Source organism: Mus musculus, chromosome 1 (genome assembly GCF_000001635.26).
Source record: "Mus musculus strain C57BL/6J chromosome 1, GRCm38.p6 C57BL/6J".
Lineage (NCBI taxonomy): Eukaryota > Metazoa > Chordata > Mammalia > Rodentia > Muridae > Mus > Mus musculus.
This window is the reverse complement of record NC_000067.6, coordinates 33,743,096-33,759,738: the sequence shown is the minus strand read 5'-3', so window position 1 is coordinate 33,759,738 and position 16,643 is coordinate 33,743,096. Positions and strand designations below refer to the sequence as shown.

The following is a 16,643-nucleotide window of genomic DNA, read 5'->3' as shown; positions in this document are numbered from 1 at the left end:
GCATCTTGCTGTGCAGCCTAGGTTAGCCTCCAGCTTGCTGGAATTACAGATAGCCACCACTGGGCTCAACTCAGAAGACATGTTTAACATCCAGGGAAATTTTCACTGGTAAATGAGCTTAAGCAAAGAGTCGAAAGAGCCATGTGAAAAGCTTACAAGATGGCCCCTGACTTTGAGAGATGCTGCCTTGTTTACCCTGATGAGCCACTGGAGGTTTGGGAGAGCTTATGGTACAGCCTACTGTGCTTGAATGCTGTGTTGATGGGAGAGGCTCTTTAAGACACATGTGAGAGAGCACACGGGGCTCTGCAGTCATCCAGGTAAGGACGAGTCGGTGGGATCAAGGAGGATTCTGAAGGTAGAACTGGTACCTATTCATGGATTGTATCTAGGATACAAGAGTGAAAGAGCCCAGGGTGATTCTAGGCTAGGTGACTAAAGATTACCTGTTTTGCTGATTGTGAAGCCAAACTAGGCACCGCCAGGATGCAAAAGACAAAGATTTGCAACCTGCACCAGGCAGGAAGAGTTCCAGAGCCATTACCAAAGCAAAGCTCTCCACAAGCTCAGGTAGCACTGAGGGATTTTTTTTTTTTTTCTTTCAGGAATCCTGTACATATTCATGAAGGAACATGCCTATTCCAAAGCATGCTCAGTTTAAAGTCATAATTTATATAAGGAAAAGAGCATAGGCGTGTCATTAGACAGGAGCATATCCGTAGTAACTTAGACTGGAGATGCCTCTGTGCGTGTTCAACGTGTGGAGACATTTAAACAAACATATGAAGATCCCTGCCATTTTAGTTACTTTCCTACTGCTGTGATAAAACACCTCCACCAAGACAACTTGTAAAAGAAAGCATTTAATTGGACTTAGATACAGAGGGTCTGAGTCTATGATGGCTGCAGAGACATGTCCTGAGCACTCAGATCTCAAACCCAAGCAGAGGCAGAGAGACACTGGGAATAGCTTGGTCTTCTGAAACCTGCCCACGGGGAGTGATACACTTCCTTCAGCAAGGCCACACCCAGGCCTCCCCAGTGTTCAAGTGCTAGAGAGCACAGATGGCATCTCATTCAAACCACCACATCTGCCTGGCCTCGTTGCCAACCTAACAGAGCTATGTCTGCGGCCACTTTTATTTTTCCTTTGACACTTGCTGAAGCTACCCAGCCTAGCCTTGAATCCACCCTGGCCCACGTTACACAACTTGTCAGCCTCCAGAGGAGCATTAGACCTGAGACCTGCCCAAGTTCAGACTTTCAAGATGTCCACAAAATGTTCAGATTTCACGGTTGTATCGTGAGATGACAGTGTTTAATGAAGCCAAGATAATCCACCGTTTATTAGTATTAAGATGTGTTCGGGGTGTGGTGGGGACAGGATTAGAAACTGTACTTAAGGGGCTTGTCTCTGTTCAGTAATCTAATGGCTTTGAGTTCTGGGTAAAGGATGTAAATGTACTTTGTTTCCCATTTTCTGTACCCTGTACACTGAGAGGACAAAACACAACTTTAAGATGCGGCTTCGTATTTCAGACCTACTGACCTCTGCAGCTTCTGACATCTAAGCCTACTGAATATCATTCGCAGAGGGTTTAAACAAGTTATGTGTGATAGTAATAATCCTTTCATTGGAAAGGGGAGACAACACGGATCCACTTGGCTTCTCCTTATTTGGAGCCTGTGGTCTAGGCTTTCCCTGTCCTCTCCCGAGCCTGCCTGGTCACCGGACAGGTCGAACAAGTAGAGACTGCCCTAGGGTGCACTGGATTGTCTCCTCTTCTCACGGGCTGCACCCACTTCGTCCTTGCTGTGAACCGTGGGTGCTGGGAGGACCGGCCGAGGCCCTGGGCGCCGGGGCAGGGTCCCCCACCCTGGCGTGCCCGCGGCTGCGACCGCGCCTGCCCTTGTTTGGCCGCACGGCCTCGGGGGTGGAGAGCCGGGGAGGTGGGGGCGGTGCCGTCCGCGTCAGCGGCGCCCGTGGTGACGGCGACGTGCGGCTCGCGCCACTGCTGCCCGCGGACGCCGAGGACCCCCGGAGCTCATGGCCCAGGCGAAGATCAGCGCCAAGGCCCACGAGGGCCGCTTCTGCCGCTCGTCTTCCATGGCCGACCGCTCCAGCCGCCTGCTGGAGAGTCTGGACCAGCTGGAGCTCAGGTGAGGGCCGCGGGGCGCGCACAGGGGCGAGCGCGGGCGGGGGCGCGCTCCGGTTGGGCTCCCCTCCCCCGGCCCGGCAGACTGGCGAGCGAGTGCGGCTTGCAGAACTTCCAGAATCTTCTGCGCGGTCCCCCTCTGCCTTTAACTTTTCTGCTTCCAGGAGGGAGGCAGCAGGTTGGTGTGCCCCCCCCCCCCTCACCCCACACTGGAGTAAGTTTCTTTGCCCCAGATCACTTCATAGTAATACAAGTGTAAGGGAGGGGGGGGTGGTAGTATCCAGGACGGCCCCTCCTGGGGATCATCGAGAATCGGACTCATGAGAGACCGCGCGAGGTACACCGAAGTTGGATACCATCCTTCATTCTCTCAACCACGTGCAATGCCCTCTGCAGTCTGTCCGTGTTTGTTGTACATTTAGAAGACACGGCTGACACCTTGGAAGTGCCAATCGCAGGCCCGAAAACACCAAAGGCAGGAGTCACACTCTCCCTAAGATTCTGACACGGGGACAGCCTTGTCGTAAAATTTCTAACTCATGAATACTACTAACGAATGCTGTGAACACTTGGTTGGCTTTAACCACGTGAGCCTTATGTATCTGGTGGAAATGTTAATGTCTTCAAAGTTGTGCAAGTTTTGATCATGTGCAGGTGTTCCATGAAAATCTTATCAAGATGCCCTGACACACACGTTGTTCCCTAGTTTTCTCCGGGTTCTGCGTAAGCAGAACACTATGACCCAAAATTATAAGAGGGAGATGAATCTCCCTCCACGCAGCCACCAAACACAGGGAAGTGTGTCTGCACAGGAAAAAAAAAATGCAAGCAGTGTTCGTTACACGGGAGGCGCTCATTACTGTTACTATTAGGAGAAAAGAGCCAGAAGGTGAGAAAACTTTCACTGACTGTGGAGTAGCCACAAAAGAAACCTGAACCCTATATCCCCCAACTCCGGGAGACAAAGGGACCTGCGCTGTGAAAGGGGGCGAGAATGTTTCCTTGTGCGAGGTAGGCTCTAACCTTTGACAGTATATTCCCAACTGCTCCGATTTTTTTTCTTGAAAGGGTTCAGGAAGTTGTGACTCTTCAAGCTGAGTCATTGTTCTGAACCTTTACTTAATCAAGCCTGTGTGCCGAGTCCTTGCTCTTCTCCTGGGGGCCTCTTGAAAGTCTGGAGTTTGCATAGACATTCTAGTGTCTGATTACTATCAAAGGAATCCTGACTACCAAACATAAGCGATTAAATTACGTTACTTATTAACAGTTGCGCTGAAGGGGTTTTATTTCTGTGTTTAATGGTTCAAGGCCTTTACCAGTAACTGCAGAGTTCTGTAAGTCTTGTTTCTCCCTTAAAAATGTAATGAGCACTTAGAAGTAAGTGTGTCAGAAGGGGCAAAGAAATAGAAAGAGATGCTGCCTGGTAAGGCTTAGGGGCCCTTTTTAGAAGCCATCTGGACAGTGCCACAGAGCATGACAGTATTCAAAATTAGACTTTTTAAAAATGGGGACGATGCTCCTGTGACTTCCCCCTAGCTTTCTTAGTGTACACGTCTGAGGACAACAGTGGACGGGGTACTACCGGAAATCACTGGATTGTCGCCAGTGCGCATCTTCCATTCAGGTGAATGGGTTCTGTGAACAGCAAAAGCCTGCTCCCTTGTAAGACTGAAACCACACCCAAGGCTTTCTGTCCTGCAGGATGCACTGATCTTCCGGGCATTGAAAATGCTTTTAAATGTTTAGCCCAGTTTTACAAGCTGGTAAAGGGTGCCATTGGTTTTTAATGGCTTATAATATTACAATTAAAAACATTTTTACATTAAAATATCCTTACATTAAAAAAAATTTTTTTTTTACTACATCTCCTTTCCTGTGGTGCTTTCTCTAAAAAGATAATCCTGTCCTTTCCTGATTTTCATGACCAGTTCTATGGGGACTCTGCACATGCTGAGGCTAAATACTGTACTTTTCAGTGGTTGTAAATAATCCACGTTAGCATTAGTCTGTAGGCTAGGCCGCGTGTCTCTGTGGGAGTTACCGTTATCTGTATTGTACAGATGAGAACTTGAAGCTCAGATATATACAGTGTGTCTCAGTCCAGAGCAGTGGACTTCGCCTAGGAACACGGGGAGACCGGCTGCTCAGACCAACACCATTTGTCCTGGTCTTGAATATCACTTTTCAAACTGTCCAGCTGATATATGAATGAATATGATTTTACTAAAGGAGGGGAAAATCGATTTAGCATTTGATTCAGTAAACCTTGAAGACCTAGAACGTGCCAGTTATCGAGTAGCTGCTCCGGGCCTGGGGTTTGGACATTGGCCAAGGAGGGATAAATGATTGACAGGGCTGGAAGGCTGGCTCTTTACACATCTCCCAAAACCGATCCCGCCCGCAGTGAGCAGCTCCTTTCCAGTTCACTCAGCCAGGAAAGGGTGACTGCCAGCGGGAGCCAGGGAAACGGGCCACCCGCCTGCTTTGGTTTCTTACTGTTTAAGGTTCCTGTTCGGATGCGCCAGTGTTCCAGGACCCACGAAGCAAGTTGACACCATACTTAATTTGGAGTAACAGTCTGTAATTTAGAAGGAACACTTTTCGTGTACACTGTAATTTCAACCACTGTAATTTCAACCTTATAAAGCCCCTGGGAAAGGAAGGCATTATCTTTTAGCAATGAGAGCGCTGGGCTGCGATGGGTCTTAATTGGAACGATGTTTGTTTAGCACATTCACAAACATAGGTTTGATCTCTGGCTTCAGAAAACCAGCATAGTGGTTCATGCCTGTAGCCCAAATCCTAGAGTTGTGAGGATTTGGTCATCCTGGGCTACATAAGGAGTTCTGGGTCAGCCTGGGACACATGAGACCCTGTCCGGGGATAGGGGTGGAAGAAACTGAGGGACTAGGTGCCTTGCCTTACTGGTTAGTGGTTCATTCACGCTGACAGTGAATGAAATACAAGCATTTTGATGACTGGGAAAACCAATTCCTGACAGTATCGGGATGCTGAGGGTCTCACATGGAGCCTGGTCTATGAGTTTAAGAATGTGTTTTAGAAAAAGCCCCCTTCGCATAAATCCACAGAGATGAGTGGCGGCCACCTCCCTGTTTATGAAAGCACGCAATTTTGTCATTGGCAAATGAGCCCGTGTTCATGACAGTACGTGCAGATTGGCCACTGTGAAACCGGCGTGTGCTGACGTCATAAGTATCGGTTGACTCGTGCTGAATTTCTCAGCCAGTTCGGTCAGTCACCTTGTTAAACTTCAATCCTGCTTTGCTTTGTTCGGCTCCAGCCGAGGTCTCCTTATATTTGGTGTCTGGTGGGGTGTGGAGGAGGAAATTTCCGCAAAATCAGCAGTAACTCCTCACACAGCTGGTGGTTGGCTTGCAGTTTTGTGCGCTGCTGTTTAGGGACGGCTGCCTGCACCTGACATTTTATACTTCCACCGCCACGGCAGGCTCAGGAGACACCTGAGGGCTGGGGACCAGATGAGGGTGCTCCAGCTTTATGCTTGTGAAAATTCTTTCTACAATACCTTTGCCAAAGCCTGCTTAAGGTGATGTGGAACTTTCTAGAAGCTCTGCCCAGTCAGCTGCTTTGTGAGGGTGTGTCCTTTCACATTTTGAACAGGTAACACACGTAGCTGCTCCCTGGATTCCAGTCCACACAGAACTGCCCCTTGCCAACAAGAGAAGAGTCATCGCTTGAGTGTATTAAGATTGTGTTTATATATGTCTGTCCCAGCTACTTGAGGAATGATAGAGAGGGAGGCAGGCAGTATTTAAGGATCAGTCACTAATCGCAAAGTAACGGGAAAGCTACGTAGGCAACTTTTTGTGAATCGAGTTTTAAGTACAGCAATAGCCGATAAACAGTGCGAATGGTCTTAAACAAGCCAAGCAGTGAAGAATGCTGACTTAGTAACCGTGAAGCCCTAGGTTCCATCACCAAGACTGATAAACCAGGCATGGGATATGTTTGTAAAACCAGCACTAGCGGGCAGAAGCTGATGAAGCAGCAGTTCAAGTGTGTTCCAAGCCAGCCTGGGATATAGGAGGTCCTGTCTCAAAAAAGAAGAGGTAGGGGTGTGTGTGTGTGTGTGTGTGTGTGTGTGTGTAAAACAAAACAGTGTTCTCCTGGCTAGTTTTAAAGAAAAGAACACAAGTTACAGCCATGTGGGAGAAAGAACTCTCAGTTGTGAAAATACCTATTAAGATCAAGCTGTAGGGGGCTGGAGAGATGGCTCAGCAGTTAAGAGCACTGGCTGTTCTTCCCTAGGTCCTGAGTTCAATTCCCAGCAACCACATGGTAGCTCACACCATCTGTAATGGGGTCTGATGCCCTCTTCTGGTATTTGGGCATACATGTGGATAGACACTCATACACTAAGTAAATAAATAAATAAATCATTAAAAAAAAAAAAGATCAAGCTGTAGGCAAGATCTTGACTTCCTAACACTGGAACCCTTTCATACAGTTCCTCGTGTTGTGATGTGTCCCCCAACCATCGACCTGTAGTTTTGCTACTGTTATGAATTGTAATGTCAATCTGCGTTCCCCAGTGATCTTAGAGGACCCCTGTGAAAGGGTTGTTTGATTCCCCAGAGGGGTTGTGACCCACAGGTTTAGACCAACTGACTGTGTTAGGTCTTTTTTTTTCGAGACAGGGTTTCTCTGTGTAGCCCTGGCTGTCCTGGAACTCACTCTGTAGACCAGGCTGGCCTCGAACTCAGAAATCTGCCTGCCTCTGCCTCCTGAGTGCTGGGATTAAAGGTGTGCGCCACCACGCCCAGCTTCTTTTTTTCTTTTTAATCAGTGATTTGTGTTTAAGAAACCTGTGCATTGTGGATGGGGCCGAGGTTAGGCTGGGGGTCCTGGGTTCTATAAGACAGCAAGCTGAGCAAGCCATGAGGGAACAAGCAAGAAGCAACATTCCTTGTGGCCTCTGCCTCAGCTCCTGCCTCCAGGTTCTGCCCTGTGGTCTGAGCACCGGAACTGCCTGATGAACTGTGATATGGAAGAGTCTGGAAAGAGCCTTTTCCTCCCCAGGTCGCTTTTGGTGATGGTGATGTATCACCGCAATAAGAACTGTGACTGAGACAAGCTCCACAGGAGGTATTAGTCTCCTTAACAGAGAGGAAGGGGGAAGCTGTGAACATTCTTGCCCAGGGGAAAGTCTTTTAAAAGATCCTAAGTATAAGGAAGAATGCTGTAAAAACAGCAAATGAAAGGCCCATGGCAAATGTATAGCTATATAGATAAGTGTATTCCACTGGCAATTTGTATTATGTTATGTATAAAGAACTCTTTCTGATTACACACACACATATCTATCTATGTATATGTATATGTATATGTATATGTATATGTATATGTATATGTATATGTATATGTATATATATATGCTGGAGATCAAACCCAAAGTTTAACAAACTGAAGTGCATTCTGTATGACAAAGCTCTATCCCTAGCCCAAAACAGTCTTTTGTTTGTTGTTGTTATTTTTGTTTTTCGAGACAGGGTTTCTCTGTGTAGCCCTGGCTGTCCTGGAACTCACTCTGTAGACCAGGCGGGCCTCAAACTCAGAAATCTACCTGCCTCTGCCTCCCAAGGGCTGGGATTAAAGGCATGCACCACCACTGCCCAGCTCAAAATAGGTTTGTTTGTTTGGTTGGTTGGTTGGTTTTGGTTTTTCGAGACACGGTTTCTCTGTGTAGCCCTGGCTGTCCTGGAACTCACTTTGTAGACCAGGCTGGCCTCGAACTCAGAAATCTACCTGCCTCTGCCTCCCGAGTGCTGGGAGTAAAGGCGTGCGCCACCACTGCCCGGCTCAAAATAGTTTTTTTTAATAAACAGATAAACTTTCTTAAGTTGTGCCCTTTTTCATCTGTTGTGTTAGCCTCACAGACTCCCTGCCATAACCGATTACTGTACACGAACCCTTTTTAGAACAGCCCTCATCCCGCAGTCATCTCACATTTAATACGAGTGTTAGAATGGCATCTGGTCTGTGAGCATCTGTGCATCATTTCCCTAAAACACGGGAGTCATAATTAGAGTTCCTAATTATAGACATCTCTCACTCGTGCCAGCTGGGCCTCCTTCCTACCTACTGGGCTCATGTATCTGCCAGAGGACAGTACTGTAATCCAGGGGAGCGGGAGGGGGCTCTTGCCCTGCCTTACGTTGTGGCCAGATTTGTACATACAATCCTCGCCTGCTCTTACTGGCTCTTAGAGCCAGGCTGTGAGCGTCACACCTAGCAGCTATTTTGGGGTTGACAGGTGGGTGATGGGATGAGAATGGAGGTCTTGGGGTTGATGCGAGCTAATAAGAGGTTGGTGAACCAGTTCTCTCCCTGGCTAGTGGTCTGGTTTGAATGCCTGCCCATGGCCTCACCTCTAGGGTCATCTGTCACTGTTTCTCTACAAAAGCTGGGAATGTGGTCACTGTAACCTGTAAGAAAAGTGACCTGGAAACAGAAATCTCTTAAATGGGTGAGATTTTTTTCTTTTTCCTTTCCTTTCCTTTCCCTTTCCTTTCCCTTTCCTTTCCCTTTCCTTTCCCTTTCCTTTCCTTTAGGTTTTTTTGAGACAGGGTTTCTCTGTATAACCCTGGCTGTCCTGGAACTCACTCTGTAGACCAGGCTGGCCTCGAACTCAGAAATCTACCTGCCTCTGCCTCCCGAGTGCTGGGATTAAAGGCGTACACCACCATGCCCGGCTTTCTTTTGCTTCTCATGAGTCAAACACCCTAGGTTTGTTCTCAGTGTGCAGTAATAGTAATTATGCTTTTGTGTGTGTGTGTGTGTGTGTGTGATAGTGTCCTATGTGACAATCAGGGTTTTATACCAAAATCTTTAAGAGGCTTTCCCTTTAAATTTGGGAAAAGGCAAAACCCCATCCCTGCAACTGTCTAGTACAGACCTAGAAGACAGCAGTCAATGCTGTAAAGAGACAACAATTGTATTAAAGACACAAAGGTTTCTAAAAGATGGTATGATCATCTAGGAAGAAATGATAGATGGGGCAGGTAGCCGTTAGACTTTAATGCCATTGATACGGCCAGCTGCAAGCTGAGCCAGCAGAAACAGCATGTCTCCAGCAGTAATAACTGACCGAAATGTAATTACAATTTTCTGCAACGAAACCCACAAGTTCTCTAGAGCACTCAGAAATCCATAAGGCTTCAGTGAAGAATATTTAAAAGCTAATAAAGAATCTATAAAACTGAAGAAAATGAGGGCTCAGTGGTTAGGAGCACTGACTGCTCTTCCAGAGGTTCTGAGTTCAATTCCCAGCAACCACATGGTGGCTCACAACCATCTGTAATGGGATCTGATGACTTCTTCTGGTGTGTCTGAAGAGAGCAACAGTGTACTTATGTACATTAAATAAGTAAATCTTAAGAAAAAAAACTGAGCCGGGCGTGGTGGCGCACGCCTTTAATCCCAGCACTCGGGAGGCAGAAGCAGGCGGATTTCTGAGTTCGAGGCCAGCCTGGTCTACAGAATGAGTTCCAGGACAGCCAGGGCTATAAAGAGAAACCCTGTCTCGAAAAACCAAAAAAAAAAAAAAAAAAAAAAAAAAAAAAAAAAAAAAAAACCAAGAAAAAAAACTGAAGAAAACAAGATATAAATTAAATTACATTGTCAAAAAGTATGTCAAATCACGCCCCCCCCCCCATTTTTTAAAGAAATCAAACTTGTACAGTTTATGTGGTGGGATAAATATCTATGTTATCTTTACAGAATAACCATTGGGGGGGGGGGAGGCCATTCTGCCAATTATTACATGGGACAGAGCCTGTGATGCTGTAAGGCAGGTGTGGGGTGAGGGTAGCCAGTTTAATCACAGGAGAGATTTAAAAGGTGCACTTTGTATAGGTAGCACAGGATCTGATGTAATGTCAGAGTCTATTTCGGTGGACTTAACAAATAAATACCAGGAAGGTAAAACTATAAATAGGACATGGGAAAATATTATGACCAGAATATGAGAAAAGCAACTTAAAACTTCAAAAGTATAAGCCACACACAAAGCCACGGCAGACTGAAAACATCGTTCAGGAATCATAGGCAGGAAGGCCAGCCTGCATTATGCCGGGAAATCCTGTTGCAAAATAATAGCAGTAATAACAGCAGCAGCAGCAGAGTTTGAGAGGTGGCTCAGTGGTGAAGAGCACTGACCGCCACTGTAGAGGGTCTGGTTTGGTTCCCAGCATCTATCCCAACCATCTGTAACCCCAGTTCCAGGGGAGTGAGCGCCCTCTTCTGCCCTCTGCGGGCACGTGCACAACGCACTCAGATGCAGCCAAAGCACTCAGGCACATAACAGCAAACCTGTAAGTAAATCGAGGCTCCCTTAGCCGGATAGGCTAACACATGCGGGCTATCCCAGGGGCTTGCGGCTGAAACAGAGCACAGGGCCACCCTGGGTAATAGAGTTCTGGGAGCGGGGTGGTGGTGGTGGTGGTGGTATCTCTTCGGTGAGGGCCAACTTCAACAAAGCTCACAGGACAGATGATTACAGATTATCGTGTCTGACCAGTAAGGAGTCAATGTGTTGAACACGCAGACTCCAGCTAAGTCACTGAAGTGAGTGTGAGTGGCCGTCTCTGAGGGGTCAGAGTGAAGAGAAGCAGAAGTTCTACACAGGACAGCGCAGCACTGAGCCCCAGGAACCGGGAGGTTCTGAAGAGTAAGCCGGGAAGAGATCGAGAGAGGGACCCAGAGGGGGGGGGGGCTACAAATTCAAAATCCAAGTGTACTAATAGAGAGTTTTTAAAGAACAAATCCATGTAAATGAGCATGGAGTCTAACGCTGCCCCGAGCAGGAAACAGCCGAGCACACAGGGGCCAGAGAGAGTGGCTGCTGCCTGCTGCCTAAGCACCGAGGCAGGAGGATTGCTGCGAGTTCTAGGCCTGCCTTTGACAGAACAGTAACACCCAGGGAAGAAACTGTTTGAAAGTAATGCCATTCACTTGTTTTCTTTCTGAGACAAGGTTTCTCTGTGTAGCCCTGGCTGCCCTAGAATTCTCTTCGTAGACTGGGGTGGCCCCCAAACTCGGAGGTCTACCTTCCTGGGATTAAAGACGAGAGTTCTCTCACCTTGGCAACTAAGAAATACATTTTAAAAAGTGTCCTTGCTGTCCTTTAAACTTGAGCTGATTGAGATGGCAGCCGAGGACAATTACCAGGAAGGACACTGTCCCTATAACAACTGTTTTGTTTTGCCAATTCACACAGGGTGGAAGCTTTGAGAGACGCAGCTACTGCTGTTGAGCAGGAGAAAGAAATCCTTCTGGAGATGATCCACAGTATCCAAAACAGCCAGGACATGAGGCAGATTAGCGATGGTGAGAGCTGTTTCCAGAGGGGCGCCTTGGAGGCCTAGGGAGTCTGGGCTGGCGTGAGTCAGGGCTTGCCTGACCCCGTTCAGCAGTAACAGCAGCTGGGGTGCACCTGCAGCTGTGGGTCCGCTGTCCGTCGGTCCGCTGTCTGTCGGTGGTCTTCCTTTCAGTGCTCCCCTAACACTGGCAGGGATGGTGGGAGAAGCCGTGTGAGCGCCAGCAGGGTGGGCAGGTAGTACAGCCCTGCAGCTCACCTCAGAAACAGTTTTTTTTTACAAGGTCCTGACTGCAGGTACAGTAAAAGCAGAGGGCCTAGGTAAAAGTAGAGACTAATAGAGATGATCTGAGGCAGAGCCGGCAAGTGCATTGTCGCGGTCATCTGAGCAGTATGACAGCCCGGAGACAGTGGGCTAGAGAGCTGCGGAGATAAGCAGCTGAACTCCCAGATCCAAAATGCTTTCCATCAACAATGCCTAGCCTGTCTATTCACCATCGTGGTAAAAGATCAATGACTAAGAGAGTTCTGGAATGGGAAAAGACAGGAATTGTTGACGGTTTTGTGTAAATCTTGTAAGTACACTGTAGCTGTCTTCAGACACTCCAGAGAAGGGCATCAGATCTCATTACGGATGGTCATGAGCCACCATGTGGTTGCTGGGATTTGAACTCAGGACCTTCAGAATAGCAGTCAGTGCTTTTAACCCCTGAGTCATCTCACCAGCCCCGTGTAAATCTTGAAATGTTATCACAGTCCATGGCTGCCACAGCTCCCAGTCACTGGCCAAGGTCAGCTTGAGTATGTCTGCTGGGGAGGAGGCCAGGACTTGCTGAGGAGCCCACTGGCCCTCCATTCCTATTGTTCTTTCTTGGCTGGCAGTGGGTGGTATATTCTGATGAATATGCAGTGTCCCCGCCCCCGCCGTGAGCCCTCCTCTGGCTAACCTCTGCTCGCTCTGAAGTTGCTTGGCTGCATCCCAGCTGCCCATGTCTCTGCCTTCTGTGGACACATAGACTCAGGATGATCTCTGGCCCTAACTGTGTGAAGACTTTTCCTCAGTTATGCTGATATGCCGTAGTACTTTTGGCTTTTACCTTTAGAAAAATTTACAGAAGTGCTTACAGAAACTAAAGATAGCGCAAGTGCATGCTGTGGCGTTGCTGACGTGGGAAGTTTCTGCCTCATACTGACTGATGTTTCGTGTTTAGGAGAAAGAGAGGAACTAAACCTGACTGCCAACCGTCTGATGGGCCGGACCCTCACGGTTGAGGTCTCGGTGGAAACGATCCGAAACCCCCAGCAGGAGGAATCCTTGAAGCATGCCACGAGGATTATAGACGAGGTGGTCAGCAAGTTCCTAGATGACCTGGGGAATGCCAAGAGCCACTTAATGTCACTTTACAGTGCCTGCTCATCGGAGGTGCCGCCTGGGCCGGTGGACCAGAAGTTTCAATCGATAGTCATCGGTTGCGCTCTTGAGGATCAGAAGAAAATCAAGAGGCGATTGGAGACTCTGCTGAGGAACATTGACAACTCCGACAAGGCCATTAAACTCCTAGAGCATGCTAAAGGAGCTGGTTCCAAAAGCCTGCAGAACACTGACGGCAAATTTAATTAGCCTTCAAATTCACCGGCCCTTACAAAAGATGTAGAAAAGAAAACTACTATTTTCAATAGCTAGGTCTCTATGTTAGGCATAACCACTTAATTGATATTGGTAATTATTTCAGATGGGGAAGTATTCCAGTGTTGGCAGACACAGGTAACACTTAACACTAGGAATATTTCAGTCACCTACTTTGAAGTTTTGGACAGTGTTCCCATCTTGAACTGGACTCTAGCACTGTATATTTAACTTCTGAAGATGCACATGTAGTGTGTGTGTGTGTGGGGGGAGTAAAAAAAGAGGGGGAGCAGCAAAAGTCCCACTGCCCTTTCCTTGACTTCAGCACAGAGCATCCAGCCTCTGGAGCAGTGCACTCACATCGCAGTGTGAGCAGAGCACCCAGCCCTGGAGTGGTGCATTCACACCACAGTGAACAGAACACCCAGCCCTGGAGCAGTGCACTCACACCGCAGTGTGAACAGAACACCCAGCCCCTGGAACAGTGTACTCACAGCACAGTTTGAACAGAGCACCCAGCCCCTAGAGCAGTGTATTCACACCTCGGTGTGAAGAGAACACCCAGCCCCCGGAGAGGTGCACTCACACCAGTGTGAACAGATCACTCAGCCCTTGAGCAGTGCACTCACAGCACACAGTGTACCTAGAAGGATAAGCATATCAGAACTTCACCCTGCATGGTCTCCATGTTTCAGGCATCTGTTTTCTCTATGCATATGCATCTCATACCATGAATTTTTAGGTGTGCGTGGAAGCATGACAAATGTGAGGAGCCCACCTTCATTTTACCACTGTGAAGCTCCGCCCCCACCCCAGGGCCAGTGCTGACCGCTCTCTTCATGTGCTGCCTTGAGCTCACGCGTGTGCGGCGGGAGCACTTGCCTAACCACTTCCCTGTGGGCAGTTGGATGGTTTCAATTTGTTGCTGTGACTACAACATACTTGTATCTGCTGAGCTTTATTCTGTTCTTGGTCTTTTTTATATAAAATTCCATTAATGGGTTCATCAGGCCAAAGGATATATACATTTTCATGGTCTAGAAACATATTTCTAAATTTTTATAAGTTATATCAGTTTGTACTGTCTTCAGTAATTAAAAGAATCCATTTCGCTGAACTTCTAGCATTGGCCATTATTTTTCTACCGTCAGACACAAAGCCTTCTATTTAATGGGTACCTTGTTTCCTAAGAAGGCTGGCCAGCGTGGTCATCTTCCCGAGTTCTTTCTTTGTTTTTTGTTTTTCGAGACAGGGTTTCTCTGTATAGCCCGGGCTATCCTGGAACTCACTCTGTAGACCAGGCTGGCCTCGAACTCAGAAATCCGCCTGCCTCTGCCTCTTGAGTGCTGGGATCAAAGGCGTGCGCCACCATGTCCGGCATCTTCCCGAGTTCTAATTAAAGGTAAGTATGCCGCTGACGCAGCAAGCCCTCAGCTACTTTAACCTGCTACTTATATGGACTGCCATCCTCCCTGCAGACATCACTGAGCTGAACTCCCTGTCCCGAAGTGCTAAGTTAGCCTCTAGGGAAAGCTATCACCACCTAGGCCAGCAGGCTTGATGCCTGTCACCAGAGGCTCACTGTTAAGATATTTTGTCACCTGGTTCTTCACCAGCTTCTTTTTTTTTTTTTTTTTTTTTTTTTTTTTTGGTTTTTTTTTTTCGAGACAGGGTTTCTCTGTATAGCCCTGGCTGTCCTGGAGCTCACTTTGTAGACCAGGCTGGCCTCAAACTCAGAAATCCGCCTGCCTCTGCCTCCCGAGTGCTGGGATTAAAGGCGTGCGCCACCACGCCCGGCTCACCAGCTTCTTAAACTTTAAAAACAAACAAAAAGCACATTTTTAAAAAGTATACCCATTTCCCTTAGGTTCTCAAATGTCAGCGTCTGATTCCTTTGCACCCTGGTAAGCTATGCCCACCTCCCTAGCTCACTCACCCCGTACCCACCAGAGCTTCCCTCACCAAGTCTGGCCACCTCCTTGACCTTTGTATTCCCTGCATTATTTCTCATTGTGAGTGTGTGGGTGTGTGTGTGGGGGGGAGGGGTGCATACCCACAGAGACCAGAAGGCATGCAATATCCTGGAGCTGGAGTTACAGGCAGTTGTGAGTTGCCCGAAGTGATGCATTGTAGGAGAGCCCTTGTGCTAGCCCCACTAGTTCTGCTTCCCAGACCCCTCTCTACACTCGCTCTTATGAAGCTGCTTTCTGCCTTTGCCGTTCTGTAGCGTGGGCGCTTACAGGATCTACAAGAGATGCTGGGAGCATACTATGCAGATTCATTAACTAAAGGCAGAGTGATTTTTAGGCTTCTAGGTCCTCATGCTTGTCAAACAGGAGCCGGGGGTGGCTCGGGCCACAGTGGGGAAGATGCTAGGCTGTATCACACACAACACATACACACACACACACAGTGGAGGTCGGTCCATGTCCTCATTAAAGTGTTTAGACTTCACCCTAGAAGTGATTAACTTATGGGTATGATGGGACAGGCCTTTAATCTCAGCACTTGGGAGGCAGAAACAGACTTATACTGAGTTCAAGGTCAGACTGGTCTACATAGTGAGTTCCACGCTAGTCAGGGCTCCATACTGAGAGAGAGGTGGCCAACTCTTGTGGAGTTTCATTTTTCATTCTTTTCTTTTTTTTTTTTTTTTTTTGTTGTTGTTGGTTTTTTGAGTCAGGGTTTCTCTGTGTAGCCCTGGCTGTCCTGGAACTCACTCTGTAGACCAGGCTGGCCTCGAACTCAGAAATCTGCCTGCCTCTGCCTCCCGAGTGCTGGGATTAAAGGCGTGTGCCACCACACCCGGCTCATTATTTTCTTTTATGAGCCTGGGTGTTTTGCCTGAATGTAGGCCTGTGTCTTTGGAGAACACTGATCCCCTAGGACTGATGGTACAGACAGTTGTGAGCCATCGGATGAGTTTAGGGACTCAAACCTGGGTCCTCTGCAAGAGTAGCCAGTATGCTTAACCAATGAATCATCTCTCCAGCCCGAGTTCCATTTTGAAACTGGAAAAACAGCAAAGAATTTACCAGCCACCGTTATTACAGCAACAGAATATTTGATGAAATGAAAGCACAGAGGGACCTGAAAGTCACGATTGATTTAAAAAATAAAATAAAATAAAAAATAAAAAAAATTTTAATTTATGAGTACACTTGGCTTCTTCAGACACACCAGAAGAGGGCACTGGATCCCATTACAGATGGTTGTGAGCCACCATGTGGTTGCTGGGATTTGAACTCAGGACCTCTGGAAGAGCAGTCAGTGCTCTTAACCACTGAGCCATCTCTCTAGTCCACATGATTGATCATTTTCAAATGACTGATCCTGAAAAATGCTGATACATCTCAAGTCTATATGATGCTATTTGGAAAGCTGAGCAACACAAGTCCCCAAGTATGCAAAATGAGGTAGGAACAGCTGCAGATTTGGAGGCGGTAGCAACGGGGACATGAGTGTGTTTAAGCTTAGTTTGCTCCTACAAGGAAATGAGATGAGC

General features: G+C 47.6%; 1 protein-coding gene across 2 annotated transcripts; it reads left to right on the top strand.

The window, feature by feature from the left end:
• Nucleotides 1–1,988: 1,988 nt before the first annotated feature.
• Nucleotides 1,989–14,255, top strand: Bag2 (BCL2-associated athanogene 2). 2 transcript variants are annotated; one of them, NM_145392.2, is made up of 3 exons: nucleotides 1,989–2,160; nucleotides 11,413–11,522; nucleotides 12,723–14,255. In NM_145392.2, the coding sequence occupies exons 1-3, from the start codon at nucleotides 2,048–2,050 to the stop codon at nucleotides 13,130–13,132; spliced, it is 633 nt and encodes a 210-aa protein (NP_663367.1). In that variant the 5' UTR covers nucleotides 1,989–2,047; the 3' UTR covers nucleotides 13,133–14,255. The 2 variants fall into 2 exon arrangements, with proteins under 2 accessions (NP_663367.1, XP_017175180.1); XM_017319691.1 differs by lacking the exon at nucleotides 1,989–2,160 and adding an exon at nucleotides 2,173–2,334.
• The last annotated feature ends 2,388 nt before the right edge of the window (nucleotides 14,256–16,643 follow it).

Coding starts and splice junctions, on each gene's coding strand:
- Bag2 (NM_145392.2), top strand. CDS start 2,048: ATGGCCCAGGCGAAGATCAGCGCCAAGGCCCACGAGGGCCGCTTCTGC. Junction 2,161..11,412: donor CTGGACCAGCTGGAGCTCAG/GTGAGGGCCGCG, acceptor CAATTCACACAG/GGTGGAAGCTTTGAGAGACG. Junction 11,523..12,722: donor CATGAGGCAGATTAGCGATG/GTGAGAGCTGTT, acceptor TTTCGTGTTTAG/GAGAAAGAGAGGAACTAAAC.